This window comes from Mustelus asterias, chromosome 17 (assembly GCF_964213995.1).
Source record: "Mustelus asterias chromosome 17, sMusAst1.hap1.1, whole genome shotgun sequence".
Lineage (NCBI taxonomy): Eukaryota > Metazoa > Chordata > Chondrichthyes > Carcharhiniformes > Triakidae > Mustelus > Mustelus asterias.
The window spans coordinates 11213725-11227444 of NC_135817.1; the positions used below are offsets into that span (position 1 = coordinate 11213725).

Here is a 13720-nt window from a genome sequence, read left to right on the forward strand (position 1 = left end):
GAGAAGGTGGTGAATAAGGCATATGGCATGCTTGCCTTTATAGGACGGGGCATAGAGTATAAAAGTTGGGGTCTGATGTTGCAGATGTATAGAACGTTGGTTCGGCCGCATTTGGAATACTGCGTCCAGTTCTGGTCGCCACACTACCAGAAGGACATGGAGGCTTTGGAGAGAGTACAGAGGAGGTTTACCAGGATGTTGCCTGGTATGGAGGGGCTTAGTTATGAGGAGAGATTGGGTAAACTGGGGTTGTTCTCCCTGGAAAGACGGAGGATGAGGGGAGACTTAATAGAGGTGTATAAAATTATGAAAGGCATAGATAGGGTGAACGGTGGGAAGCTTTTCTCCAGGTCGGTGGTGACGTTCACGAGGGGTCATAGGTTCAAGGTGAAGGGGGGGAGGTTTAACACAGATATCAGGCGGACATATTTTACACAGAGGGTGGTGGGGGCCTGGAATGCGCTGCCAGGCAAGGTGGTGGAGGCGGACACACTGGGAACGTTTAAGACTTATCTAGATAGCCATATGAACGGAGTGGGAATGGAGGGATACAAAAGAATGGTCTAGTTTGGACCAGGGAGCGGCACAGGCTTAGAGGGCCGAAGGGCCAGTTTCTGTGCTGTATTGTTCTTTGTTCTTCGTTCATACACTGAGGGAGAATTTAGCATGGCGAATCCACCTAACCAGCCAGGGACCCAGGTTCAATTCCGGCCTCAGGTCACTGTCTATGTGGAGTCTGCACATTCTCCCCGTGTCTACGTGGATTTCCTCCGGGTGCTCCGGTTTCCTCCCACAGTCCAAAGATACACAGGTTAGGTGGATTGGCCATGCTAAATTGCCCCTAAGTGTCAGGGGTACTAGCTAGAGTAAATACGTGGGGTTAAGGGGATAGGGCCTGGATGGGATTGTGGTTGGTGCAGACTTGATGAGCCGAATGGCCTCCTTCTGCACTGTAGGATTCTATGATTCAGCTGCATTGAGGAATTTCATTTCTGCTTTCAGCTTCCAAACTTTTCTTTGGAGCCTTGTTCTGGTGATTTCCTTCTGCACCTTCACTTCTTGAGCTTTTTTTTCCAGATTAGAAATTTCCTTCAGTTTTCGAGGATTTTAATTTTCTTCTGAGTTTTGAGTTGTTCCATTTGCTGCCACCACACTGTAAGGTGTTGGATGTGGTCCAGTTGATCATAAAACTCCCACAGTGCAGAAAGAGGCCATTCGGCCCATTAGGTCTGCTCTGATTCTCTGAAAAAGCATCCCATCTAGGCGCTATTCCCATAACCCCACATATTTACCCCGCTAATCCCCTAACGTACACATCTTTGGACACTAAGGGGCAATTTATCATGGCCAATCTACCTAACCTGCTTTGGAATGTGGGAGGAAACCGGAGCACCCAGAGGAAACTCACACAGTCACGGGGAGAATGTGCAAACTCCACACAGACGGTGACCCGAGGCTAGAATTAAACCCAGGTCCCTAACGCTGTGAGGCAGCAGTGCTAACCGCTGTGTCATTGTGTCGCCACGACGATACTTGTAATCTGAGGTAGTTCAACAGTAAGTATTTAACTGCTAGGGTCTATAGACGTGGGTACAGTAAAGGTCCAAGCTGGAGCTGTCTCCATGCTTGCTTCAGCTCAGTCCAACACTACATTTAGCCCTGGGTGCTAGTCATATGTTCTCTTACATCATTGTGCAGACTGTAACCAGTCCCACATTGAACCTTTATTTGCCAGACCATTACATTACACTATTTGGATGTAAGTGTGAAAGGTAAGATCATTGGCCCTTGGCCAGGAAGATCAGAGATTCCTCGTGACAGGATATAAAGGGTTAGGAGGGGCGCAACAGATTGATGTTGTTGTACTCTCTGCTCCTATTTATAAAACCTAAGATCTTCATGCTATCTGTCCAGCAACCTTCAATTATTTCTACACATATATCCCCAGGTTCTTCTTCTCAATCAATAACCCCCTTTAAAATTGTAACTTTTTGTTTTTATTACATCTCTTAGTTCGGCCAACCAAAATATAAAAATGAGAAAAATAGAGATTTGCATTAATATAACACATTGCATGACTATCAGAAATCTCAAGGCACTTGAGCCAATGAAATGTTCCTTTAAAGTGCCATCATTGTTGTTATGGAGGAAAAATGGCAGCCAATTGATGCACAGCAGGTTGCCACAAACAACAATCTGATAATAGCCAGATAATCTGCCTTTTTGTGGCATTTATTGAGGGATAAATATTAGCCAGGAAACAGGGGACCTCCTGTGCTCTTCTTCAAGATAGTACATTCCCCTGTGCTTTCCAAGAGGTGGTGCCCCGCGCTTCACAAAACGCAGCACCTCGCACTTCACAAAACGCAGCACCTCGCGCTTCGCAAAACGCAGCACCTCGCGCTTCGCAAAACGCAGCACCTCGCGCTTCGCAAAACGCAGCACCTCGCGCTTCGCAAAACGCAGCACCTCGCGCTTCGCAAAACGCAGCACCTCGCGCTTCGCAAAACGCAGCACCTCGCGCTTCGCAAAACGCAGCACCTCGCGCTTCGCAAAACGCAGCACCTCGCGCTTCGCAAAACGCAGCACCTCGCGCTTCGCAAAACGCAGCACCTCGCGCTTCGCAAAACTCAGCACCTCGCGCTTCGCAAAACGCAGCACCTCGCGCTTCGCAAAACGCAGCACCTCGCGCTTCGCAAAACGCAGCACCTCGCGCTTCGCAAAACGCAGCACCTCGCACTTCACAAAACGCAGCACCTCATGCTTCACAAAACGCACCACCCCGCGCTTCGCAAAATGCAGCACTCCGCGCTTCACCAAACACGGCACCCTGCGCTTCTCTGCATTAAGTTTTTTAATGGTTTTCCAATAAACCGCCTATCAGTAGGCATGGCCCTGTCAGTGACATAATGTCCATGAGAAACCCACCTGTAGGAAGGCACAACAGAGTAACTGTACAATCGACCCACTGGAGTTTACATATCCTTCCACAGAAACTGATCATTTCAAGTTGTATAAAAACCTCAGTTTAACCTTACTTCAACTATTTCATTCAACGCTTGCTATTTGTTCCTGGTGTCCACATGTTACAAATTACTGGAATAAAATGGCTGCATTTGTGTATTTATCTACAGTTTCCACTTAATACGTGCAGCTTCTAGAGTGGAAAATCCAAATGTATTATGGTTGGTTCTCAACTATCGTACAGTTAAGAAGCTATTCAAGCATCTGATTGGTTCGAGATAAAAGTACTAAACGAGTCTCTCACCTTCTGAAGTGTATTCATGTCCTTATTGGGTCCATAAAGCTGACTGTCCACAGCTTGGACAAAGACATCGGAAACAGCCTCAGAGAAAACTGACAGCAGTAGGTCGCGTTCGTCATTATCTGTATACAAGGCAGGTTGTATCTGAAACTGTGAACGACAATCAAATCTTCAGCCTCAACATACCTTATAGAATACAACTAAACTGCAGGAATCAGCAGCAACATTGGTTACACACACTGTACAACGTGAATCGCACTGAGCTGAACAGAGATTAAAATAGGGTAGTGGAGGGTTAACCAATGTGGTACCCAATCCTCTTACAATTGTTCCCTACCCCATCCCACCCCACCATCACACAGGAGCTCAGCTTTATAAAATCAAAAGGAAAGACTTGCATTTCTCTAGCAGCCATTCACAACCTCATGAATACCCTGTACAGCCGAGGAAGTTTACTCCTTGTTGTAATGCAAGGAGCAGCACAGCCAATTTGTGCACAGCAAGCTCCCATAACACACCGCAATGTTATCATAGCCAAGTAACCAACAGCCTGTCCTGGTCCCTCCATGCTGATACATTAGTTAAGAAAGCCCACCAATGCTTCTACTTTCTCTGAAGGCTAAGAAAATTTGGCATGCCCACTACGACTCTCACCAACTTTTATGGATGCATCATAGAAAGCATCCTTTCCAGATGTATCACAGCTTGGTATGGCTCCTGCTCTGTCCAAGACCGCAAAGAACTATAAAGGGTTATGAACGAAGCCTCGTCCATCACGCAAACCAACCTCCCATCCATTGACTCTGTCTACAATTCCCGCTGCCTCGGTAAAGCAGCCAGCATAATTAAGGACCCCACACACCCCGGACATTCTCTCTTCCACTGGGAAAAAGATACAAAAGTCTGAGGTCACGTACCAATCAACTCAAGAACAGTTTCTTCTCTGCTGCCATCAGACTTTTGAATGGACCTACCTAGTATTAAGTTGATCTTTCTCTACACCCTAGCTATGACTGTAACACTACATTCTGCATCCTCTCCTTTCCTTCCCCATGCTTTGTCTGTTTAGCACACAAAAAGCAATACTTTTCATTGTATGTGACAATAATAAATCAAATCAAAGGTACTCTGTTTTGGTGATTGGTTGGAGGATGAATATTGGCCAGTGCAATGGGAGATCTGTGCTGCTGTTCCTCCAGATAATGCAGTTGGATCTTTGAACGTCACCTGAGAGGATAGAGAGAACCCCAGCTTAACAGAACAGAAATCACTGGAAATGGGAGTACTTTATCCTAACTCAGCCGACAGGAACCATGATGACTGCTGGGTTTGCACCTCAACCGTTATAACTCGCCATTGCTCAAAGAAAGAGCAATTGTCCCCGTCTTAAAACATCTATCCATTCTTGACAGAGATTACAAATTTTAACACTTTCCACACCTCCTGATAAGAATCACCAAACACAGAAACATCACAAACCTTCAAACTGCAAGAGTCCTCCACTTCCACACGTAACGAGTCTGAGACGATGCTTTCGTCACCTTCAATATTTGTAAAGTAATAGGCAACTATACGGAAATAAGGCACCATATCCTTTGTGACCGTGATTGGAAATGAAGTGTTGTCAGACCTCCTAATTCTCTCAAAATGCAGCAATTTTCCCTTGTTGAGCACCTGGAAGATTAAATATTTGTGACTTGGGTAAACTGTCACAAAGCTAATCCATTTTCCAAATGGAAAGACATGAAGATAGAAACATATGTATTGGGATGCCTCAGAGATCAGTCCTTGCACCTCATCTGTTTACAATCTATATAAATGATCTGTAAGCAGAAACAGAGTGTAGCACAGCAAAATTTGTGGCTGATACTAAAGTAGGTGGGAAAGCAGGCAGTGAAGAGGAGATAAAGATCTTACAGACGGATATATATAGGCTAGGAGAATGGGCCAAAATTTGGCAGATGGAATTTAATGTGGATACGTGTGAGGTTATCCATTTTGGCCGAAAAATAGAAAGGCAAATTATTACCTAAATGGAAAGCAGATTCAAACTGCGTCATAAAAGTAGAGAAGTGTTGTTGCAATTGTATAGGGTGACAAGACCACAAGCAGCCTCGCTCATCCCAAAACTGGAAGATCCCACCCAAAATCAATGGACATTTCCATTGTCTGCCCCTCAGCCACTCTGATTCCATGGTGGGCAGAGTGGTAAAATTCCAGCCCACATCTGGAGTGTTGTGTCCAGTTTTGGTCTCTTTATTTGAGGAAGGATGTGGTGGCATGGGAGGCAGTTCAGAGGAGGTTCACCAGATTGATTCCAGGGATGAAAGGGTTGACGCATGAGGAGAGATTAAACAGTTTGGGTTTATACTTGCTGGAGTTCAGAAGGATGAGAGGGGATCTGGTCAAGGTATATAAAATACTAAAAGGGATTGATAAAGTAAGCGTAAACCAAATGTTTCCTCTTATGGGGCAATTTAGAACAAGAGGTCGCAGGTTGAGAGGTGATAGGTTTAAGACTGAGATGAGGAGAAACTACTTCGTGGAGAGAGTGGTGAATTTTTGGAATTCGCTGTCCCATAGCAGGGTGGAGTCTGAATCATTAAATGGTTTCATGAAGGATATAGATATCTTTCTGATTTTTAAAAGAATGGGTTGAAGGGAAATGGAGAACAAGTGGGGAGGTGGATTTGAGACTAGGAAGAGATCAGCCATGATCTAATTGAATGGCGGAGCAGGCTTGAAGGGCTGCATTGCCTACTTCTGCTCCTAATTCCTATGTTCCAATGAGCAGGAGTAGGCCTCTCGGCCCCTCAAGCCTGCTCTGCCATGCAATAAGATCACGGCTGATCTGTTGGTGTTTTGAATTCCACATTCCCCATCTGCTCCCGATAAGGGATCTTTAATTCCCTTGCCCAGTAAGAATCCCACTCCCTCTGCCTTAAAAATATTCAGAGACCCCCCACCTCCATCACCTTCTGAGATGGAGAGTTGCAAAGTCTCAACCCTCAGAGAAAATAATTCTCCTCGTCTCTGTCCTAAAAGGGCGAGCCCTAATTTTAAAACAGCGCCCCGTAATTCCGGACTCACCCACTAAAGGAAACATCCTTTCCACATCCACCTTGTGAAGACTGTTCAGGATCTTCTCAGCTTCAAATCAAGTGATCTCTTGCTCTTCTAAATTCCAGTGGAAATGACAAAGTTTGCCCCAATATCACTTTACAGAGAATGCATTTTTTTAAAATTTGATTAATTGGGTGACCTTTCTATGTGATTTTTGGTTTCTTTTTAACTGAGTTTTCATCCTAGATTGAATCCATCAATTACATAAAAGAGAAGAGCAAATCTTATTGAATCATATCCAAATGAATCATCAATCAAATAAATTCCTTCCAGTAGAGTTTTTCAGAACCACTTGTGAACATACAAATTAGGAGCAGGATTAGGCAATTCAGCCCTCGAGCCTGCTCCACCATTCAATTAGATCATAGCTGATCTTCACCCCATGGTTTGTGAATCTATGGAATTCCCTGCCCGGTGAAGCAGTTGAGGCTACCTCATTGAATGTTTTGAAGGCAGAGATAGAGACATTGTTGAATAGTAAAGGAATTACGGGTTATGGTGAGCGGGCGGGTAAGTGGAGCTGAATCCACAAAAAAGATCAGCTATGATCTTATTGAATGGCGGAGCAGGCTCGAGGGACCAAATGGCCTACTCCTGCTCCTAGTTCTTATGTTCTTCTGTTGATGTGATTGTGGCCTCAACTCCACTTTCCTGCCTGCCCCCAATGGTATTTGGCTTCTTTTAATAAGTGTGTGTTCGTTCTATCTGTCAATAAATCTGATGAAGCCATCATCTCACTTACGCCTGGGCATATCCCATATTCAAATGGATTTCCACAGTAACTTCATTGCAGTGTTAGTGTAAGCCCATTTAAAATAAACTTTAAACTTTTTAAACTTTATTCATCTTGTTGTCTCTGTGAATATCTAAACCTATTGATCCTCTCCCTGTAATGAGTATATTGCAAAGTGGTTAGATTGTTGGTCCAGTAATCTAGAAACCAAAAACAATCCCAAAGACATAAGTTCCAATGGCAGTGGAGGAATTTAAAGATGGTTAATTAAATGAATGTGGAATTAATGCGACAATGAAACTACTGGCTTGTTACAAAAGCAATTTCATTCATTCATTTCCTGGAGGGAATGTGATCCGATGTCCTCATCCAGTCTGACCTATATGTGACTCCAGACCCACAGCAATGCACTTGATTCTTAACCAGCTTCTGAAATAGTCCGGCAAGCCATTCTGATGCCATCTACCACCTCAAAGAACTAAGAAAATTACAGCACAGGAACAGGCCCCTCAGACCTCCAAGCCTGCACTGACCATGCTGCCCAACTGAACTAAAACCCCCTACCCTTCTGGGACCATATCCCTCCATTCCCATCTTATTCATGTATTTGTCAAGACCCCTTAAAAGTCACTATCGTATCTGCTTCCACTATCTCCCCTGGCAGCGAGTTCTAAGCACCCACCACCCTCTCTGTAAAAAACTTGCTTCATACATCTCCTTTAAACCTTGACCGTCGAACCTTAAACCTATGCCCCCGAGTAATTGACTCTTCCACCTTGGGAAAAAGCTTCTGACTATCCACTCTGTCCATGCCCTTCATAATCTTCTATTAAGTTGCCCCCTCAACCTCTGTCATTCCAGTGAGAACAAACAAAGTTTCTCCAACCTCTCCTCATAGCTAATGCCCTCCAAACCAGGCAACATCCTGGCAAATCTTTTCTGTACCCTCTCCAAAGCCTCCACATCCTTCTGGCAGTGTGGCGACCAGAATTGAACACTATATTCCAAGTGCGGCCTAACTAAAGTTCTACAAAGCTGCAACATGACATGACAATTTTTAAACTCAATGCCCCGGCCGATGAAGGCAAGCAGGCTGTATGCCTTCTTGACTACCTTCTCCACCTGCGTTGCCACTTTTAGTGACCTGCGTACCTGTACACCCAGATCCCTTTGCCTATCAATATTCTTAAGGGTTCTACCATTTACTGTATATTTCCTATCTTTATTAGACCTTCCAAAATGCATTACCTCACACTTGTCCGGATTAAGAACAGTACAGCACAGAACAGGCCCTTCGGCCCACGATGTTGTGCCGAGCTTTATCTGAAACCAAGATCAAGCTATCCCACTCCCTATCATCCTGGTGTGCTCCATGTGCCTATCCAATAACCACTTAAATGTTCCGAAAGTGTCTGACTCCACTATCACTGCAGGCAGTCCATTCCACACCCCAACCACTCTCTGCGTAAAGAACCTACCTCTGATATCCTTCCTGTATCTCCCACCACGAACCCTATAGTTATGCCCCCTTGTAATAGCTCCATCCACCCGAGGAAATAGTCTTTGAACGTTCACTCTATCTATCCCCTTCATCATTTTATAAACCTCTATTAAGTCTCCCCTCAGCCTCCTCCGCTCCAGAGAGAACAGCCCTAGCTCCCTCAACCTTTCCTCATAAGACCTACCCTCCAAACCAGGCAGCATCCTGGTAAATCTCCTCTGCACTCTTTCCAGCGCTTCCACATCCTTCCTATAGTGAGGTGACCAGAACTGCACACAATACTCCAAATGTGGTCTCACCAAAGTCCTGTACAGTTGCAGAATAACCCCACGACTCTTAAACTCCAACCCCCTGTTAATAAAAGCTAACACACTATAGGCCTTCTTCACAGCTCTATCCACTTGAGTGGCAACCTTTAGAGATCTGTGGATATGAACCCCAAGATCTCTCTGTTCCTCCACAGTCTTCAGAACCCTACCTTTGACCCTGTAATCCACATTTAAATTAGTCCTACCAAAATGAATCACCTCACATTTATCAGGGTTAAACTCCATTTGCCATTTTTCAGCCCAGCTTTGCATCCTATCTATGTCTCTTTGCAGCCTACAACAGCCCTCCACCTCATCCACTACTCCACCAATCTTGGTGTCATCAGCAAATTTACTGATCCACCCTTCAGCCCCCTCCTCTAAGTCATTAATAAAAATCACAAAGAGCAGAGGACCAAGCACTGATCCCTACGGCACTCCGCTAGCAACCTGCCTCCAATCCGAAAATTTTCCATCCACCACCACCCTCTGTCTTCGATCAGACAGCCAGTTACCTATCCAATCGGCCAACTTTCCCTCTATCCCACACCTCCTCACTTTCATCATAAGCCGACCATGGGGGACCTTATCAAACGCCTTACTAAAATCCATGTATATGACATCAACTGCCCTACCTTCATCAACACACTTAGTTACCTCCTCAAAAAATTCTATCAAATTTGTGAGGCACGACTTGCCCTTCACGAATCCATGCTGACTATCCCAGATTAATCCGCATCTTTCTAAATGGTCGTAAATCCCATCTCTAAGGACCTTTTCCATCAATTTACCAACCACCGAAGTAAGACTAACCGGTCTATAATTACCAGGGTCATTTCTATTCCCTTTCTTAAACTGAGGAACAACATTCGCCATTCTCCAGTCCTCTGGCACCATCCCCGTGGACAGCGAGGACCCAAAGATCAAAGCCAAAGGCTCTGCAATCTCATCCCTTGCCTCCCAAAGAATCCTAGGATACATTTCATCAGGCCCAGGGGACTTATCGACCTTCAGTTTATTCAAAACTGCCAGGACATCCTCCCTCCGAACATCTATTTCCTCCAGCCTATTAGCCTGTAACACCTTCTCTTCCTCAAAAACATGGCCCCTCTCCTTGGTGAACACTGAAGAAAAGTATTCATTCATCACCTCACCTATCTCTACTGAATCCATACACAAGTTCCCACTACTGTCCTTGACCGGCCCTAACCTCACCCTGGTCATTCTTTTATTCCTCACATAAGAGTAAAAAGCCTTGGGGTTTTCCTTGATCCGACCCGCCAAGGACTTCTCGTGTCCCCTCCTAGCTGTCCTAAGCCCCTTTTTCAGCTCATTCCTTGCTAACTTGTAACCCTCAATCGAGCCATCTGAACCTTGTTTCCTCATCCCTACATAAGCTTCCCTCTTCCTTTTCACAAGACATTCCACCTCTTTCGTGAACCATGGTTCCCTCACTCGGCCATTTCCTCCCTGCCTGACAGGGACATACCTATCAAGGACATCCAGTATTTGTTCCTTGAAAAAGTTCCGCTTTTCATTAGTTCCTTTCCCTGACAGTTTCTGTTCCCAACTTATGCCCCCTAATTAAACTCCATCTGTCATCTCTCCGCCCAAGTCTCCAACCGATCTATATCCTGCTGTATCCTCTGACGGTCCTCATCACTATCCGCAAATCCAACAACCTTTGTGTCGTCCGCAAACTTACTAATCAAACCAGTTACATTTTCCTCCAAATCATTTATCAAGCGAATTTGCAGTGGATAATAAATGCTGCCCTCACCAATGATGCGCTTATCCTGTGAATGACTTAAAGCATTGAAAGAAAGGATAATGGTCTGTATAAAGTGGGCATGACCATTGGAACACATAATACTGCGTGCAATTGCCTGGTTTCCAGAAACCAATCAGTGCAGCACAGCCACATCACAATGCTTTCTGGTCTAGATTCACATTTGAACGGAGGAAGATTAAGCTCCATTAACTTACCATATAGTAATAGTAGTGGACACTGCTTATATCTAACTGACTGAAAGCTGATAATGTCACATATATGATATCTCCAGGGTATAGCAGAACATTTGGCACATCTATATTTAGATAGGGCTTGTTCTTTTCATGGCATTCAACTACTATCTCACTGCTTTCTTCAGTCTGATCAGCTTTATTTCCAGTGGTAGCCTGGGGAGGTAAAATAGGAAGGTAAATAGAACATAATAGTGTACGTGTGCTACGAGAGGCTGCAAAAAACGGTTCCGCCTGCTTTGTATTTTCCACACCCTGCCAATGATTGCACCCGACTCCTTTAACTCATGTTATGAACGAGGTGGGAGAGGTTCAATAACACAGTCCACCAAGGTCAAGAGATTTCCAGCTTGTTTTTCTCTGTCTAATTATCTTTAATTGTTATATGATGTGTTTTCTCTCCCCAGGACAGCAATCAGACTCCTGCATTAACACTTTAATGGTGAGATTTTCTCATACTTTTGCAGCATTATAGCAGGTGGGAAACATGGACTGCAAGCCATAAGCCCCATCTGCATCTTCCTTCACCATATTGTGAGGCACATCAAAAATATCCCAAGGAGCGGCTCCTGCAATGCTGCGCTGGCAGGGCAGGCTCCCAATGCCCCGCTCTCCAATCCACCACCCCTGCATTGTCCCCTGATTTTCCCCACAGATAGGGGGCAGTGTCCCAGGCGTGTTCTTCATCCCATTTGAACCAAGCACTCACCTGAACTCCTCTGGTGGGTTCTGCTTTTGGGAGACTTGTTGCTATTCACGCCAAATGGATAATCTACCCTACTCAACAGGGGGTCTCTATATTGGGCAGCACGATGGCACAGTGGTTAGCGCTGCTGCCTCACAGCGCCAAGAACCTGGGTTCAATTCCCAGCTTGGATCACTGTCTGTGTGGAGTTTGCACATTCTCCCAGTGTTGGTGTGGGTTTCCTCTGGGTGCTCCTGCTTCCTCCGGGTGCTCCTGTTTCCTCCCACAGTCCAAAGATGTGTGTGTTAGGTGCATTGGCCATGCTAAATTGCCCTTTAGTGTCCCGGGATGCGTAGGTTAGAGGGATTAGTGGAGTAAATATGTGGGGTTACAGGGATAGGGCCTGGGTGGAATTGTTATCGGTGCAGACTCGATGGGCCAAATGGCCTCCTTCTGCACTGTAGGGTTTTTATGATTCTATGAACGCCAGGATTCCCGTTGCATCACTGGTGTGGGGCAGGGACAGTCGGAACGGGAAATTCTGCTGACGGAAGTCATATTTTGGGACTCCCACGGAACATCCGTATCCCACCAATGTCGGTTAGTGAGCACAGAGAACAGTAAAATATCTTTGAAAATATATTCTCACCTTAATATATATTTTACTTGCGTTTTCAGGAACTATGAAGGAGAAACTCAGTTCGCCAATACTGTCAGTAAATGCTTCCAGTGAAAGGTTTATGTATTTATCCTCTGAGGTCACTGTAATTTTGATCAGAGCTCCAGCGACAGGTGAACCATCCAGATAGGTTATCGATGTCTGGAAAACAGTGTGGGAACAAAACATTCTTCCTCCCATTAGATACAAAGTTATGGGGTAGAAATTAGTCTGGAATGGTCGTGTTAAACTGGCGATACTGCATCAGCCTTTATTTAAACCAAAATTCCTGGCGGTGAAAGAGATCATATCACTGCTTTGAAGAAGTGCAGAGGGGAATCTGACAAATCTCTATCCTTCAACCAACAACACTGAAGCCGACGACCTGATCATTATCACACTGCCATTTGTGGGATCCTGCTGTGTGCAAATTGGCTGGGCATATCTTATTCTGATAAGATTGTAATACAGCTTGGTATGGCTCCTGCTCTGCCCAAGACCGCAAGAAACTACAGTGTAGCCCAATCCATCACGCAAACCAGCCTCCCATCCATTGACACTGTCTACACTTCCTGCTGCCTCGGCAAAGCTTAATTAAGGACTCCACGCACCCCCGGGCATTCTCTCTTCCACCTTCTTCTGTCGGGAAAAAGATACAAAAGTCTGAGATCACGTACCAACTGACTCAAGAACAGCTTCTTCCACTGCCATCAGACTTTTGAATGGACCTACCTAGTATTAAGTTGATCTTTCTCTACACCCTAGCTATGACTGTAACACTACATTCTGCACTCTTTCGTTTCCTTCTCTATGAACAATATGCTTTGTCTGTATAGCGTGCAAGAAACAATACTTTTCACTGTATAATAATACATGTGACAATAATAAATCAAATCAAACAACTTCAAAGGCAACTAGTTGTGGCTACAGGTTATGAAGGGTTTATTTTCAATAATATTTACACACACACACATACATACAATCAAGGGTCTGAAAGAACTGTACACACGTCTACTCTCCATTTCTTCCTGACTCCAACTGAGGTTCCTTCCCGACCCGGGAAGCGTGCCTCTGTACCCGATTGACCCGGCTTCCCGCACTGCCTCTCCACAGGGTCCAACCCAATCAAGTGGCCCTCACGGATCGCCCCCTTAAGAGGGCCACACTACCAGACTCCTTTCCTTGCCAACTCCCGAGTCCACCCATGGATGAAATAACGGAACATCATTAAACATAGGCATGCATGGCACAACAACACATCAGAGACACCCCAGGGAAAATTCATCACAAATTCAGTCTGTCAGGAGACTTCCTGAAGGAACGTTTCAATTCGGTACTATTATCTTCGGTGAGTGAAGAACCTGAGTGGGCTGGTGCAAAAGGTAAACTCATCAATCCGGGCTCGAGATCCTCCACAGCTCCATC

General features: G+C 45.1%; 1 protein-coding gene across 1 annotated transcript in view; it reads right to left on the bottom strand.

Annotated features, from left to right (window-relative positions):
* The window catches only part of LOC144506322 (complement C4-B-like), an 86922-nt gene that overhangs the window by 24105 nt on the left and 49097 nt on the right, over window positions 1-13720 (bottom strand). Inside the window, exons 8-11 of the mRNA XM_078232279.1 lie at window positions 12287-12457; window positions 10917-11108; window positions 4745-4939; window positions 3269-3415 (exon numbers count right to left, since the gene is read on the bottom strand). Of these exons, the coding sequence (XP_078088405.1) occupies window positions 3269-3415; window positions 4745-4939; window positions 10917-11108; window positions 12287-12457 (705 nt within the window). The remainder of the gene's footprint in view (window positions 1-3268; window positions 3416-4744; window positions 4940-10916; window positions 11109-12286; window positions 12458-13720) is intronic.